Raw genomic sequence first — 17,688 nt, forward strand, 5'->3', positions numbered from 1 at the left:
ACAACCACCACCCTCTTGTAGATAAAGAAATTGAGGCTCAGGCCAGCTAAGCAACTAGCCTAAGGTAACAACTCATAAGTAGCAGAGGCAACATTCAAAGCCAGGCAGTCTGACTCTGAAGTTTATGACGTTAACCATCATACCTACGGCCAGCGCCTGGGATTGTGTACTTGGAGCTGAAGACCCCGGTTTGATAAGCTCGGCCGGACGTCTGCAATCTGTGGGTGATGGAAGTGTGTGGTGGGGGCTGGAGAAGGCGGGAAGGCTCTGGCGGTTCACGCAGGGAGTACTGGAAGGGCAGGTAGGGGCTGGCAGCTGACGGGGCGCTTGGGGGTGGCTGGGGGCATCTCCGCAGGCTCTGGCCAGAGCACCAGGTGGGATCCGTCAGTCTCATGTAAACACTTCTCACAAGCAGCTTAACCACTTGAGTGTGTCTGGCCTTCAAAGCCGGTGGGAGAGGCCAAGGAGGGAGTGCTGAACTCCCTTGTGGGATAATGATTTATCTCCCATGCAGGTGGGCTCTCCTGGGGCCTCCCTGGAGGCGAAGGGGGAAAGGATTGGGACGGGGTTGGGAGGGACACCTCCGCTCTAGCATTTCAGCTTTCTCATTCGTTAAGCCAAAACTCAGCCAGCTCTCAGAGCAAACCTGTGAAATATTTATCCCCATTTCATAGATGAGGAAACTGAGGTTCAGAGAGGCTAAGTGACTTGTCCAAAGGCATCTTAAGCAGCCGGTGGGAGGGTGATGCTTCTCTGGCATCTACAAAGCTTCTCTAAGGCTCTCTGTTTCCTCCCGTCCCTGTGTGGGTATGGGTGTGTGTGCAGCAAGTGTGTGGGCCAATGGACGTGCAGGCATCTGTTGTGAAAGTGTGCAATACTGTGAGTGGGAAGTGGGTTTTCGTCCCCTGACTCCCAGGTTGGGCTCCAACTTCCCAGACACATTTCACCAGGGAGGGACCAGCTCCCCCTGCCCCCATCACCCGGGCCAGCGGGTCCACAGACCTGGCTCTCGCTGGGCAGGGGGATTATCCCCATTCTCTGTGTCTCTGGCCAGGGCGGGCGTCGCTGCCTCTTTTATCCTCTCACAAAGGCCAGGCCCGCAGGGCCTGCTGTGTCAGAGTTTCTGTGGCCAGGGGAAGCCTTACTTCCTTTTCTCCCGCCAAGCCCAGAGGGCCACGCAGGGTCTGCGAGCTTGTCGGGGGCCACTGCTCTAGCTCCAGGCAGGTGAAAGGCACATTGGTGACTCAGCACTGGGGAGAGAAGGCTGAGGGGTCACTCATAGAAGGACAGAGAGAGCTGCTCTTTAAGAGACATGATGTTACTGCAGCATGAAGTCTGTAGGGTAGACCTAAAGAAGGACTTCCTAACATTGGGCAGGCTGGAAACCAGGCAGCTGGTTTCCAGTGATCCACAAGTTTGATTTGAGTGTCCACCCTATTCCAACGACTTGGGTAGCCAACTCCCATCCCATGTTAGGGACTCTTACAAGATAGGCAGAGGAGCAGATTTCTTCTACGGGGGTGCCAGGTGGGTAACTTGTAATGTCCAAACATTCTGAGTTCTCACAGTCTCCTGGGTAGGGGACCACATGGGAGCGTAGGTGGCATAGGTTGGGGGGCCCCATGGTTCCCCAGAATTAACCCTTCTCTCTCCTCCCCCAACAGGTTGGTTTTTGGAGGTGTCCCTGCTGAAGGACAAAGAGTTCTCCCATGTGACACCCCAAGGTGCCTTTGAGGAAAGCTCTCTGGACCTCCTTATGGGCTGATGGAGAAGTGGGCTCCCCACACCCTCTCTGTCCCCAGCTGAGATTATGGTGGATTTGGGATACAGCCCAGGCCTGGGCCTCCTGCTGCTGACCCAGCCCCGGAGGCGTTAGCAAGAGCCCTGTGCCATCCACCCCCCAGAGACCACCCCTCCTACCAGGGGCCTGGAGCTGGCGAGTGACTATGCGGCTTGGGCTGTGTGTGGTGGCCCTGGTTCTGAGCTGGATGCATCTCACTGCCGGCAGCCGGGGGATCAAGGGGAAGAGGCAGAGGCGGAGTGAGTAACGGATGCGGCTGGACCACCGTGGGCCTTGGGAGTGGTGGTGGTGAGGGTGCTGTCTGGGGACTAGGGCCCTTGGTCGTTTCATTCTATGACGACCATTGCAGATTTCTACATTGTCTATTACATTACTCAGTAGACTATCCTGTTTGTGGATTATCCAGTGTGTGGATTAATTTATTGAGATCACCCACTCTGTAGATTACTCACTTTGTCTGTTTTCCCCTTTGTAGACTCTGCTTTCTAGATTAACCCCTCTCTTGTGAGGGTCCAGTTTGTGGATTCTGCCCTTTGATATAACACCAGCTTTGTGTGGTATCCATGGAAGTGCTTCCCGGCCCAGTGCTCCTGGGGTGCTCAGTGTCCCCCCTTTATGGAGAGGAGTTCAGGGCTCCTTTCTTTTAGTGGTGTCTGAAGTGCAGCCCTTAACCCCTTGGGGCCAGGAACCCCACACAGCCTCATGGTGGGCAACAGACATCCCTGCCCAGATAACGGGGCAGAAACAATGGAGCAGAGAAGGTTGTGGGACAGTCCACTGCTGTGGTTTTTAACCCTGCCCAGTGGGATTCAGAGGTCTGTGCTGGGGGGTGAAGGGGAGGCCGTGGGCAGGAGGCTGCCCCCCCCACCTTCAAACCAGAGCAGCGTCCCTCTTCCCTGCTTTTGGGAAGATTCCACGTAAGATGTCATTGGAGGAAAGGGTCTTCACAGCCTAAAAAAATTAAATCCTGTCATTGTGCAGATGGGAAAACTGAGGCTAAGAAAGGGGAAGAGATGACATTCCAAAGGACACACAGTCAGTATTGGAACCCAGGTCTCCTGGTTCCTGTGAGCCCAGTCTTCTTGAAAACAGAGCCTGAAGGAGTTTACCTCTCCCCACCATCCCCGCCGTCCCTCCCAGGATCCCATCCTAGGCAGTCCTGAGAGCAGGTCCCCCATTCTCCACTTGATGCCTCCAGGGATGGGGGTTCAGTACCTGCCATCATGTCGTGGGAGTGGCCACTGCGTGTGAGGGACAGTGCCAGGGAGTGGGGTGGAGGCCCGACCCAAGCCTATCTGTCTCTCAGCATCCCCCGGAAGAGATGTCACGCCCCCAGGTAGACAGCTCCTCTGAAGTCTAGTCCGACCACCTCTTGCTTCACTTCTGAGGCCTTCCGACCGAGGTCCGCCAGGAAAGGCTGAAAGGCAATGGAGTTTTTTTGGGTCTCCACGGGAGTGGCCAAGGCCAGAACCCAGCCCAGAGAGAGAAGCTCAGAGAACTGGTGAAGCTGAAAATCCCTGGCTTAACAAACAATTAGAGACGGTTAGGTTTAATCAGCAGCGAGGCCTTGATTTTCCTCCCTTCTCATCTGTCATGGCCAATATTTTGGACTCCACGGGCCAGATGCGGTTTAGTGGTTTATAATCAGTCTCCTCTATTTCCGAGAGGAGAGAAAGAATGGGAGAGGCCACTCATCGTCATGTGATGTGCACTAGTGGCCACGCTTCCACTGGTGAGCCGCACACTCACTTACACCAGGGGGTCAGAAGACCTGGGTCCATCTTTTGCACTAAAAAAAGAGAAAAGTACTGGCCTGGCCATCAGAATGGGCCACTCCCAGCAACAGCCAATCAAATGCAGCGATTTTGATGTGCCCACTTTTGATAGAGCCACATCTCACAGCCTCGACAGCATGTAGCCCAGTGTTTATTACCAAATGGTGTGACTGACAGACATCCTTGATCACCATCAAGGATGCGACAAGGTTGGGGAGAAGTGTGGGAAAGACTCAAGATGCAACGAGGGTCCAAAATGGACAGAGGTTCGGGGGGATATGGGGGTAGACATTGCTAGGCAATACTTGTGAAATCATAACCAGAAAGCTGCAAGTGTGATTGTATAGGAATACAGTGAGGGTTACATGAGATAATAGGTACACATATTGTGAAACCTTTGTGAAATATCAAGCTCTGTATGGTCAGGATGCATGTCGTTGTTTTTTTGTTTTTTTTTATTTTTTTATTTTTTTGCGGTACGTGGGCCTCTCACTGTTGTGGCCTCTCCCATTGCGGAGCACAGGCTCCGGACGCACTGGCCCAGCGGCCATGGCTCACGGGCCCAGCCGCTCCGCGGCATGTGGGATCTTCCCAGACCAGCGCACGAACCCATGTCCCCTGCATCGGCAGGCGGACTCTCAACCACTGTGCCACTAGGGAAGCCCTTTTTAAAAAAATTTTTATTGGAATATAGTTGATTTACAATGTTGTGTTAGTTTCAGGTATACAGCAAAGTGAATCAGTTATACATATACATATATCCTCTCTTTTAGATGCGTGTCATTATTATATAAACAACCTGTGGACCATTTTGCCCCAGGGTTTCCATGGGAGTGGAGGAGGGAAGAAAGGATGGGGACAGCACATGTGGCTGCTCTGGCCCCCACCACGTGCAAGGGCAGTGGGCAGCCTAGGGGGCAGAGGCAGGCTTGCTGTGTATATGAGCCTCAGGTCTGTCGACTCTGCCATCCCGTGACTGCATGCCAGTGGGGCCACCAGAAGCCACCCAGTATAGCTCTGATCCAGAGCCACACACCAGTTTTGAGCCCAGAAATGTGTGATCTCAGGTCTGAGAGATGGTGTCCCTGCACAGAGGCGAGAAGTTTAGCTGTGAGTCCCAAACCCTGACAGGGCGTCCTCCTCCTGTCCCACTCACTGAGGACGCCTCCCCTCCCCGAACCCTCTCTTCACTCACCCTCACTGACCCTTGCCCTCTGCTGACTGCCTTCCCACCTGGATTTCCTGCCCATCACGGAGCCCTCTTTCCCTCCCCATGCCTCTCACTGAGTGCCCCTCCCCTTACTGAGACCCTTCTCCCATCTGATTCTTGGGCCCCTTCACTCAGTCCTGCCCCCATGAAGCCTGCATTCCTTCACTGAACCCTGACTCTTCCAGAGCTGGACTCCCTAGTTTTTTGTTTTTTTTTTCCGGTACAGAGGCCTCTCACTGTTGCGGCCTCTCCCGTTGCGGAGCACAGGCTCCGGACGCGCAGGCTCAGCGGCCATGGCTCATGGGCCCAGCCGCTCCGCGGCATATGGGATCTTCCCGGACCGGGGCACGAACCCGTGTCCCCTGCATCGGCAGGCGGACTCTCAACCACTGCGCCACCAGGGAAGCCCTGGACTCCCCCTTTTTTAAATTAATTTTTATTGGAATATAGTTGATCCACAATGCTGTGTTAGCTTCCGCCTCACAGCAAAGTGAACCAGCCACACGTGTACATAAATCCACTCTCTTCCAGATTCTCCTCCCGTACGGGTCACGACAGAACACTGAGTAGAGTTCCCTGTGCTATACAGCAGGTCCTTATTAGTTATCCATTTTATATATACTAGTGTGTATATGTCAATCCCAATCTCCCAATTTATCCCTCCCCTCCCCTTCCCCCTTGGTAACCATAAGTTTGTTTTCTACAGCTGTGACTCTATTTCTGTTTTGTAAATACGTTCATTGGTACCATTTTTTCAGATTGCACATGTAAAGGATATCGTATCATATTTGTCTTTCTCTGGACTCCCCTTTTTTGCCCCTTCTCACTGCCCCGTCCTCCAACTGGAGCCTTCCTCCCCTCCGTCACTAACCGTCTGTAGAGTCCCTCTTCCCCGGCTGAAGCCCCATTCACTCCTTGGGCCATTCCCCACTCGCCCGTTGCGAACCCCCAGAGGCCGGCCCCGGGTGGCAGAGACGGGTCATGAGGAGCCCGTGGGTGAAGGGGGAAGAGGCCATTTAACCTGGTGTAGAGGATGTGGAAAGGAACCAGGAGGGCTGCGAGGGCCCAGAGGGAGTGACTCCTGAGATGTGATTTTAAAGATGAGTAGCTGATGTGCAGGCAAGGGAGTGGGGGGTGGTGGGGGAGGCGGAGGGCACTCCAGCCAGGGGACCAGCCTGTCCAAAGGTGAGGAGTTGGGAGGAGGCACAGACTGTGCAGGAAATGGGGTGCAGCAAGGGGTAGCTGGAGGAGTGGTTTCTGGGTGCAGTTCTAGGGAGCCCTGAGGTTTTCACTGGAGCAGCTCTGCTCATTCTGTGTTAGACGTGGATGCTGTTTTCTACTGAAAAGAAGGGTTGTGCTGTTAAAACAAAAAGCTGAACACCCATTAGGGTAGAGCAAGGAAAGCTGCCTGGAGCTGAGGGAGCATCCTGGGAGCGATGCCGCACAAGTGGGCAGAGGTCGGAGGGTGGAGCGCTTGGTACCCGCCAGGCTGAGGAGTTTGCCCTTGACCTGACTTGAGCTGTGGGTAATGAGGACCCACGGAGAGGTCTGAATTAGGGGAGCAGTGTGGTCCAGCTGCAGGACTGGGTGAGGGGAGGTGGTTCGAGATGGGAGGCAAACAGGCCAGTTAAAGGCTATTTGGGCCCAGTCGAGGAAAAAGTGTGGGTCTAAACTAAGCTCACAGCTGAGTTAAAGGATGCCGGATCTTCCCGGGGGATGTGCCCAGGGCACCAGGGCACCAGGATTGGACACATCTCCTGGGAGAGCATGTGGCCTCCACCCGCTCAGCGAGGTCCCAGTTCCTGTCACCCCCCTGCCCCGCCCTTGCCTCCGCCCACTTAACTCAGGGCTCTCTCACCGAGTCTAATTCCTCCAAGACTAGATACCACCCCCAAACAAAGGTCAGCCCTCCTCTGGGTCATGGAGAGTTCCCCTCCCTTGGCACTGACCCTCACCCACCCCCCCGTAACTCCTCATTCCTATCCTGTCCCGCTCCCCACACTTTATCAAGCCCCCCAGTGAGCTCCATCCATATAACCCCCTCCCTGAGCCTCTGCCTCACTCACCACATCCTCAGCCCTACATTCTGGGGGAGCCCTATCCCTGTGTGGAGCCTCACCCCTTACTGGGCTCCCATTCAGAAACAAGACAGGCTCCACCCTCCCAAGCTCTTTCTAATGGGAGGAAAAGACATATTAGCAGATAATAACGACACAAGGTGATATCTACCATGATGGATTCAAGTACTGGGGGCAGGGAACACACAGAAATACTCCATCCAGATTTTACATGGAGGTGAGATCAATGGAGACTTCCTGGAGGAGGTGACCTTAGTTCTGAGGCTTGAAAGAGTTAAGCTCAAGAGGAGGCAGAGGGTGTTCCAGGCAGAAGGACCAACTTGAGCAAAGGCACAGAGGTGTGAAGTAGTGTGATGTGTTCAGAGGAACAAAAACAATTCCATATTGCTTAGAGGTAGTGTGAAGAGATGAGGTGGATGGGATCAGCCTATGGAAGCTTTTTAGGCCAGGTGGAAGAGCTGGGTATTAATTCTGCAGCCAATAGGGAGCTATGGATGGGTTTTAGGCAGGGGTGTGACACCATCAGAATTGGGGTTTTGGAAAGATCTCGAGATGAGAAAGTTGGGGACCTGGGAGAAGTGAAGTCCCTGGAGAGGAGGCACTGTGGCCAGAAGCCATTCTTCAGGGGGGTGGGGGCTGAGCCACCCCGGGGCAAGGCCTAACTGTAGAAACATCAGCCCGAAAGGGGTTTGCATGGGGATGAAGGGGGCGAGAAGCACCAGGGAAGGGAGGAGGACACAGCTTTGCCTTCCTGGCTCATGCACTCAGGCTCCACTGAGTGCCTGGGAGCGGGGGCAGTAGGGTGGGGGTGGGAAGGGCAGAACTGCATGAGGGGGTTTCGTGAAGAGCTTGGAAGGAGGCTCCATCAGCTCCCTGAGCGCCCTCCCCATCACTGAGCCCACCCATCCTCAGCCAGGCTCCAGCCCTGCCAGGCTGCCTCCCCTGCACGCAACCCTCCTGTCAGGGGCACAGAAGCCCGAGGCAGCATTTCAGATTGTGAATCTGACCACGCCCTTCTGAGGTCCCTTTCCCTGTCAATAGACTAAAGCCCTATTTTCCATTCTGTGGATGCCCTCGGATGGTCAGTGCCTCAGAGCCTTTGCACAGGCTGTTTCTCCTGTCGGCACTCCCTCTTCACCTAGCCTGCTGCACAAGGGCATGCCCTTCATCGCTCCTACAGTCCTCACAATGTGCAGCCAGCCCTCAGTGGGCGTCTGTTGCTACACCTCCACATCCCCAGTTCCTGGCAGCTCTGACACGTGTTAGGTGTGCGGTGAACGTCTGTGGAATGAATGAGCCTCAGTTTCTCCCTTTGAATTATTATGTAACCTCTGCCCGTACCCAGCATCTTCCTTGGACACCCCCCACCCCGGCACACACAGAGCCCCGTCCACTCTGGCTTTCCATCCACTCGCTGCCCATCTATTTGCGTCACTAAGCCGAGAACACCCTTTGGGTCCCATTCCCCTTGAGAAGTGTCTCTTTCCTCCTTGGACTGCCCCTGCCCATCACCAAGCCCCTCTCCTCCTTGCTGAACACCACTCTCCCTTCCTGAGCCCCCAGACCTCATGGAGCTCAGCTCCCTAGTCCCTTGTCCCTGACCCCAGCCTCAAGCCTCAAGGCCTGTCTTACCACCTGAGCTCTGTATGTTGACCCTCTCTTATCCTTGGGTCTTCACTCCATCACTTCACCCTGCCTCTGTCTTGTGATCACATTCCCCACCCCCAGCTGGTCTCTCCTTTCTGTCTGTGTTCTCTGACCCCCTCTGTCCCTCTCCTCACTTTACCCACCCCCACCTCTATCCCCTCCACTCACTCTTCAGCCCCCTGTGGTTTGGCTGGCATCCCACCAAACTGCCTTTCTTGAGGTCACCCAATCACCTCAGTGCACGTGTTGTAGATTTGTCCAGGGCTCCCCAGTCATGGTCTCCTCCCAGCCCCGGTCCCCGCAGATCTCGCCCTTTTCCACTCGGTTTCCATCCCACCACCCCCCTCAATGCCCTTCCATCTCTCCAACTATTCCTTCTCAGCCTCTTTCCAGGCACTTTCCTCTACTTGTGTGTTGAATGCGAGTACTGCCCGGGCCACAGCTCTTGATCCTCTTCTCAAGCTGCACAGCTCTTTCCCCCGGGACGCTTTCCTCTCCCACGGATTTAACCCCCAATGATGGCTCCCAGGACGGATCCCTGAGTTCTCTCCCTTCTCCATAGCCAGTCTCCTGAATGAGATGCTTCTCTTTCCTCACCTTCCTTTACCCTTCAGCCACTGCCCTCCACTCTCCACCCCCACCAGGGATGCCAACAACCTGTTTGTGGCTGATTCCTTACGTGACATCTCAGAAGCATTTGGCGTTGGGCTCCCCGCTCCTCCCTTGAGTGTCCTCTTCTCCACTTTTTTTTTTTTTTTTTTGCGGTACTCGGGCCTCTCACTGTTGTGGCCTCTCCTGTTGCGGAGCACAGGCTCCGGACGCGCAGGCTCAGCGGCCATGGCTCACGGGCCCAGCCGCTCCGCGGCATGTGGGATCTTCCCGGACCGGGGCAAGAACCCGTGTCCGCTGCATCAGCAGGCAGACTCTCAACCACTGTGCCACCAGGGAAGCCCGAGTGTCCTTTTCTCTTGGCTTCCGTGATGCAACATGCTTTTGAGTGTCCCTACCTGTCTGGGTGCTCCTTCTCAGCCTCTTCGTTGGCCCTTCTTTTTCTGTCCTTCTCTTCAATGGCTAATGCCTCTTCTCACTGTCTGCACCCTCTCTCCTAGTCGTCTCATGGACCTCTAGGCCTTTGATGACTGTTTTATATTAAGGACTCTGTGTCTCAATCTCCAGGTAAAATGTTTCTCTTGAGTTCCAGACCCACAGGTTCAGCTGCCTAGTAGACACCTCCCCCCGGATGTCCCATGAGAACCACAAACTCAACACAAGTCATCATTTCCTCCACCCAAATCTGCTCTTCCTCCTGTGGGCCCTCTCTTGGTGAAGGACCAACAGCTACCCCACCACCCAAGCCCAACGCCTAGGCATCATCCTTGTTGTGTGCCTTCCCCGGGCTCTCACCCCACATCCAGTTCATCACCTAGTCTCATTGATTCTACCGCCTGAATATCTCACCTGTGTCTACACCTGTCCATCCTCTTGGTTCAGCTCCATCTCTTTGAACCTGGGAGTCCTCCTCCCTCCAGGTTTGCCATCCTTACAATCTGGTCTCCACACCACAGAGTGATCTTTCTAAAATGGAATCCTGGCCATGTCTCCTGTTTTAAAGCCCCCAGGGATTCCTCATGGCCTTTAGGGTAATGTCCGTACTCCTTTATAAGGGTTCGAGGCTGTTCCTCCTCTGGCCCCTGCTTCCCTCTCCACTCACTCCATACACCAGCCATGCTGAACTAATTTCAGATCCCCCACAGGCCGCACTTTCTCTTGCGGGTCACTGAGAGCTCTGAAGGGAGATGCACACAGAGATCTGTTGTTGGTTGAGTGGGGGGCGGGCAGCAGGATTCTGAGAAGGCCCTTTGCAAATCTGTCCTTAAGAAAAGTGATAAGGAACGAATAAATGAGTTACGGGAGCATAGTGATAGAGGCCCACAACTGGGACACCTGGATGACTTTGGTTTTTGAAACCAAGGCAAAAAACTAGAAGGAGCATTCATTTCAATAATGAATTAAATAAAAACCTTGAGTATAGACAACTTAATATCTTTGAAGTAAAAGTGATACCTAAAATCTACAGTGACATTAATTTGTAATACAGCTGAATAATGGCCCGAAGTGGAAAACTAATCCCAAGGGGTTTCCATCATAACTTCGACACCACCTTTGGAGCCTTTTTTTTTCTCTTACAATGACCCAACCAACAAGAATGATATTAAGTTTTAAATTCATTGATTACTTACATGGTAACATTGACTCTCTATAAATAAATTCTCTATTTTAAAAAATCAGTCTGGCCATGCTTTCAGTTTGCCTGTCACCTTGTATTGTCCTACCCCCTGGCTTTCATAAACTTTGTCCCCTCTGCCTGGAACACATACTGGCTGTGAAACCTTGTTTAAGTAATTCGACCTCTCTATTTCCTCATCTGTGAGAAAGAGGATGAAAAAAAAGTAGTAGTACCCCCTTCACGGGTTGTGAGGTTCAAATGAGTTAATACTTGTAAAGCATTGAGAGCAGTGCCTGCCACAGGATAAGTGTTCAACCTTCAGGAATAAGCTGCCATGATTATGATTACGATTCTGTTGTTGTTGTTTTATTGTTGTGTTTGTTATTCCCCTCTTCTCTTCTGTTCACCTGTCTCTTACTCGTTCCCCTGTTCTGAAATCAGGGATCATTCCTGGAGCAGGTGTTCCTCCCCACAACCCTGCAGAGTGGGCATCCTGATCTCCCTATTTTGGTGGTGGGAAGGGAGGCCCACAGGATGCAGTGTTTCACCCAGGGTCACAGGCTGGGCAATTGGCTCAGGTCCAGCCAGCTGAAGCCTGAGCTCTGGGTCCTCCATTGCGGCACAACCCCCTGCCATCTCTGCTCTGATTCCCCTGGCTCTCTGCCTCCAGCCTGTATCTACAGATCCTCGCTGCCTGGTTCCTCTTTTAGTGACTGGCCCCATCCATCCCCTATGCCAGAACCCAGGGAAGCACCGCAGCCTCCTCCCGCTATGCTTGGTCACCATGACCGTACTGATTGTATTCCCTAAGCAACTCTCAAATCGTTTTCTCTTCATCTCCACTGAACAGAACTTGGTTAAAGACTTTCTCATCTTTCTCACCTGGATGATCTGGTCAGCATCCTCCCTAAAGGTCCTCCGGTCTCTGGTCTCTCCCCAGGCTGCAGAGGAAGCTTTCCAACATGTAAATCAGACTGGGTCTTGCTCCTGCTTAAAACTTGCCAATGACTTCCTGTTGTCTAATCAGCTCTGAGAAAGATGGCCCCAAAACTCTGCAAAACAAGGATTCTGTGGCCAAAATGTCTCAGAGGTGCAGTTCACTCTTTCCCCATTTTAGAGAGTCACTCTAATTCATAGGAGCATAATAAAGGCTGCAAAAAGTCCTGCAGTAAAGAATCCTGTTTAGACTTGTTGGATCCGGTGGTTCTCAGTCTCACCTGGTGCAATGGCCTTTTCTCTACATCCTTCTATGAACATTTAGGGGAATCACGTTCCAAGGAATACTCTTTGGGAAACGCTGCCCAACAGGATGGAATTCAAGTCCATTGGCATGATATAAAAGGCCCCTCCTGATAGGACACCTTATCTTTCACTTGTACCCCAAATTATCCACAATTCTCTTGGGGTCATTCTGCGCCTCTGTGGTCTTGCCCCTGGAGGGCCCTTGTCTCCACTTCCCAATGGACAAATCACTACTTATTCTTCAAGAGCTGGCCCAAATGGCACCTCCTCTGTGACTCCTTCCTTCCTTATTTCTGGGTCCTCTATCGCTTGGCCTTGTGGCTGCCAGCATGTTCCTGGTTGCAGGCCCGTCTGCACCCCTGAGAGATTAGCTCAGCTTGGCCAGGCGTCTTCCCCTCCACGTCCCCAGCACTCACACTGCACATGGTACCTGGGAGGGGCCGGGTGAGTGTTGGTTGAACAAGTGAATGAGGAAACAAGATCAAAGGTCTGAGACTCAACGCTGGCGCTGGGGACCATGCTGGCTCAAAGGATGGTTCCAAGCTCAGCACCTTTGACATCTTGGGCCACATTGTTTTTATAGGAGCTGCCCCCCGCATCGTAGGATGTTTAGCGGCCTCCCTGGCCTCTGTCCCCCAGATGCCACTAGCAACCCCTCCCCAGTGTGATAATCGAAACGTCTCTAGACTTTGCCAAGTGTCCTCTGGGGAACAGACTCATCTCTGCTTGAGAGTACTGTTCTAGACGCGGGTTATTCCAGCTGTCTTCCTGTCTCTGGGCAGGTGGCCTCTTTCTCATTTTTCCTCTTGTCCTTAAAATTTTCTCAAGGACGAAAGCCCTCCATCCATACCTGAGCCTGAGCTTTCCTTCCTCTGGGGTGGGGGTGGGGATGAGGGAATGTGTAAATTCCAGGATGGGTGCAGCCTCAGTGCCTCCTCTGGGGATGATGGAGCAAGCCTGGAGGGTGAGTTTGTGTTGTGCCTGGACCTAATAGAGGCATTTAGGGTGGATGGCAGCCCTTGCTGTGCTAGTTCGCTTGAAAGCAGATACCGGGGAGGTTTATAAAGCAGCCTTGCAGAGAGCTACCAGCCTGGCCTGTGCTTTCTGAGAAGCACATTCATTCTACGGGCTGAAACTCCTGTCTACTCACTTCCCATCCTTGTGGGATCCTGGGAAAGATGGAGGTCTCTCCCACAGCTGCCTCTCACCCTTGCTCCATCCTTGCAGTCAGCGCCGAGGGGAGCCAGGCCTGTGCCAAAGGCTGTGAGCTCTGTTCGGAGGTCAACGGCTGCCTTAAGTGCTCACCCAAGCTGTTCATCTTGCTGGAGAGGAACGACATCCGCCAGGTGGGCGTCTGCTTGCCGTCCTGCCCACCTGGATACTTTGATGCCCGCAACCCCGACATGAACAAGTGCATCAGTGAGTGTGGGCGGGGCTGGGCAAGGGCGCCGGAAGCTCTGGACATGGGGTGGGGGTGGGGTGGGGCAGTGCTTTGAACTGTTGATGGACTACAAGAGGAGTAGAGGGATACGGAGGAGGGGAGTCCTTTTTTTTTTTTTTTTTTTTTTGCGGTACGCGGGCCTCTCACTGTCGCGGCCTCTCCCGTTGTGGAGCACAGGCTCCGGACGCGCAGGCTCAGCGGCCATGGCTCACGGGCCCAGCCGCTCCGCGGCATGTGGGATCTTCTCGGACCCGGGGCACGAACCCGTGTCCCCTGCATCGGCAGGCGGACTCTCAACCACTGCGCCACCAGGGAAGCCCAGGAGGGGAGTTCTTGATTTAAATATCCAGCTGCTGGCCAGACCTCTCCCCAGACATCCCACCCACGTTTCCAACCCATACCATAGCCACATCTCCTCCCTCCAAACCTGCGCTGACCTGTATTGGGTCACTCTCAGTGTCCCAACCCATCACCCAAGCCACAGACCTGAGAGCCAACCTCTTATTTATGCCCCCACCCCATCCATCCAATAGCCAAACTGTGCCTCCTTCATCCTCTTTCCATCCTCCCTGCCATGGTCTTATCCAGGGTCCCATCACGTCTCTCCTCGACCACTGCAATAGCCTGTTCATCTGTCCCCCGACCCTCATCTGGTTCCCTTCCACCCTCCCTCTGCACTGCGGCCAGAAAGATGCCTCTGAGACACATAACCAGAAAATCACTGCTGGCTCCACTGAGCCCTGGTCAGCCGTCTCTCCCCACCCTTTCCCCCCCGTCTTCTCACTCTGCTCCGCTCTCTCACACCAGCTACCGTCCCACATGCTCCAAGACACACGCTGTCACACCTCCCTCTCAGCTGGGGGACATGCAGCGAACACTCTCCTGTAAACAACGCCAGGGACCTTCCCATTCTGTTCAGAGCCTTGGAGTTTAGAAGGCATTTCCAGACCTGTCAGTTGAGCCTCCCAACCACCTTTGGAGGGAGACAGACTTAAGTGATGTTACCCTTTTCATAGCTGATAACTTCGAGGTCTCAGGGGAAATGACTGATCCAAGTTCAGCCGACTTGGGTTCTAATCCCAACTCCGCTGCTTATTCATTGTGTGACCTTGGGCAAGTCGCAGCCTCTCAAAACCTCATCTTCAAAATGTGGGTGCTTGCTTTTACCCCCTAGGGTTGTTGTAAGAGGCATATGGAAGCCCTCAGGGTCTGGCACTCAATAAACAGCTGCTGTTATTCTTACTTTTGTTCATATTTTGCCTGCCACCAAACCCAAGAATCAGAGGCCAGGAGGCACAGAGGAGGGTGGGGTGGCGTTGGGAAGCTTGTGAGAACGGAGGTAGGACCCCGGGACTGCCCTCTTGGTCCTCAGGGATTTGGGGTAGGGCGTTCCTGGCTGTGCCAGCTTCTGGGAAACTGGCATCCCAGACTTCAGGGGTGGAGACTGGGGAGAAGTCAGCTCCACCCACAATCCAGGAGGGGAGAGATTGTGAAAGACCCCTCCAGCTTCTAGCCTAGCCCGGCAACCCACCCTCCCCCCACTTCCCCAGAGGAGGGAGAGCTGGCAGGAGGGCTTCAGGGAGGGACCCAGGAGTCCAACCAAGGTGGTTCCTCGAACCCGGCCTTGTAGAGGCAGAGGAATTTGCCCTGGGATTGCTCTCCCCTACTCCAGGCAGATTCTTGCTGCCCCGGGCAGGAGGAGAACCAGGCTCTGGGGTGTTGTGCATGCCCAGCGATAGGGGGAGAGGAGACTACACAGCCACTCTCAGGGTGTCATTGTATCCCTCGGTTCAGCTCTGATTAGGTGGTCCTTGGGGTGCCGTGAGAGGCTGGGACGCTCCTCTCGCCCCCACTAATCTCCTCTCCTCTGAAACCGGCTCTCTTGGGCCTCCCTTTGGGCTCCCGGGCCTGGGATTGGGTTGGGGTTGAGGTTGGCTGACCGTGGCAAGAGTCCCAGCCAGCCCTCAAGAGAGGCTGCTTTGGTCTCCTCTCCCCCCATCCCCTTGCCTTCCTTTCTCTCCCTCTCAAGACTCCCCTGTGGTAATTGCAGCCCCAGGCCCCGTTCCTGCCCTGTGTGAGTGGGCGTGGCTGGGTGGCCACGGGGACCAGGGGAGGCGTCCATCCGAGGCTGAGCCAGAGGCCCCCAATCTGGCCCTCTCCTCAGAATGCAAGATCGAACACTGTGAGGCCTGCTTCAGCCACAACTTCTGCACCAAGTGTAAGGAGAGCTTGTACCTGCACAAGGGCCGCTGCTATCCCGCCTGTCCCGAGGGCTCTGCGGCTGCCAACGGCACCATGGAGTGCAGCAGCCCCGGTAAGGCAGGAAGGCGCGGTGGGCAAATGCTGTGGCCCAGGGTCCAGGACCCCGGAGGAGGGGCGGGCGGGGGATTCAGCCAGGGAGAACGTGGGCTAGGCCCTGTGCAGCGAAAGCGCATCACCACCACCCTCTGAGCTTTCCCTCAGGACTTTTCTGCCTTCTGGACTAAAGACGCCTCTAGCCTGGGGCTGCGGCTGAGAGCAGATGGGAGGGGCTCCCCTGGGGTACCCGGGGCCAGGGGAGGAGACGTGACCCCCTTCTCCTCTTGCTTCCCTCCCCTCCTGCCAGCACAATGTGAAATGAGCGAGTGGTCTCTGTGGGGGCCGTGCTCCAAGAAGAAGAAGCTCTGTGGCTTCCGGAGGGGCTCGGAGGAGCGGACACGGAGGGTGCTCCACGCCCCTGGGGGGGACCACACCGTCTGCTCCGACACCAAGGAGACCCGGAGGTGCACGGGGAGGAGGACGCCCTGCCCGGAGGGTGAGCTGCGGCCTCACCTCCCTGGGGTCGGGGGTCAGCACAGCCACGGGAGTTCTGACCCCCTCTGCTTCCTGCCTGTGGCCCAGGAGAGGGCTCAGGCCAGGACCCCATACTGTGCAAACCCATGCCAGGCAGAGAGTGGGCCCCGCAGCTGTGTGATGGGCTGGGAAGCTTCTATGGCCCTATCCCTCCCCATTTCTTCTGAGCCAGTGGATGTCGGCACTGGAAGTGCCCTCCGAGGTCAGATGATGGGGACGTGGAAGGGGGTGTTAAGACCCAGAGAGGTGCAGTGATTTGGCCAAGGTCACACAGCCTGCAGGTGGCAATGATGTGGCAGTGTCCTGGGGTGGAGGAGTGGCGGGGGGGGCGCTGTCCTGCCTGTCCTGAGAGCTGCAGTGACCATCTGGGAGATACCCTCAGCCCACTGGGATCCAAGGTCCGAGGAAGACGTGAGGAAGAGGCGGGCGTCTGGTTCATCGAGGGGTGCAGGGTGAAAAGGCTCACGGGACCCCTTCTCAGTACCCATGTTGCAGCGCCCTCTGCAGTGGCTGCTTCTCAGAGGAGTCCTTGAGGGGACCCCGACTGCCTACGGGCCTCCTCCCCACCTCCCCCCACCGCCCAGCTTCCTCACCACATTCCTCCTCGGGCCCTTGGCCATGCCCAGGGCCTCCCTGCTGTGTCAGGACGCCCTTTGTTGACTCTTACAGGGCAGAAGAGGAGGAAAGGCGGCCAGGGCCGGCGGGAGCATGCCAACAGGAACCCCGGCCGGAAGGAGAACAAGGAGGCGGGTGCCGGCGCTCGGAGACGCAAGGGCCAGCAGCAGCAGCAGCAAGGGACAGTGGGGCCGGTCACCTCTGCGGGGTCCACCTAGGGACACTGTTCAGCCTCCGGGCCCGTGCAGAAAGAGTCCAGCCCTGCTCTGTGTGATGAGAGCTTTACCGAACTCGAGCACTGGGGGCAACGCTTACACACACTCTCCATACATACACGTACACACAGATACGTGCACACAGGTCCCATGTCCAAACGTGTAACTGACATACATGTAAACGTGTGCACGCGCACACGTGGACACACACACACACACACACAATCGAGGTTACCGGAAGACACTTCTGTCCCTCGGACATCATTGGGTCAGCAGGGCAGGGAGGCAGAGGGCTCATCTCTGCCCTGCAGAGGGCCTAGTGGCACACACTTGGTTTGTGATGTTCCCAGTGGACACATCAGAGGGAACATTTTCCAGCGTCCAAGCCCAAACTCTGCAGAGTGGAGCCTTCTGGAGGAGCTGATAATACCAGCCTGGTGCGGCAGACCGCAGCCAAGCTTGAGGCGTGTTCAGCATCTCCAGCCGTGTGACTTTATCTCCGGAGAGTATTGTTACACCTCCATGGTCCATATCAGGGCTTTCCTGACTCTGAAAACTGCTGAAAGGTTTATTTCAAATTACAAACGAAAACCAAATGACAACAG

General features: G+C 55.0%; 1 protein-coding gene across 1 annotated transcript; it reads left to right on the forward strand.

Moving 5' to 3' along the window:
* Positions 1-1,825: 1,825 nt before the first annotated feature.
* Positions 1,826-17,255, forward strand: RSPO1 (R-spondin 1). The gene is made up of 5 exons (XM_081223823.1): positions 1,826-2,040; positions 13,208-13,399; positions 15,586-15,735; positions 16,027-16,215; positions 16,923-17,255. The coding sequence occupies exons 1-5, from the start codon at positions 1,947-1,949 to the stop codon at positions 17,084-17,086; spliced, it is 789 nt and encodes a 262-aa protein (XP_081079949.1). The 5' UTR covers positions 1,826-1,946; the 3' UTR covers positions 17,087-17,255.
* Positions 17,256-17,688: the final 433 nt, after the last annotated feature.

The sequence above is a fragment of the Mesoplodon bidens genome (assembly GCF_964165515.1).
Source record: "Mesoplodon bidens genome assembly, chromosome: 2".
Taxonomy (NCBI): domain Eukaryota; kingdom Metazoa; phylum Chordata; class Mammalia; order Artiodactyla; family Ziphiidae; genus Mesoplodon; species Mesoplodon bidens.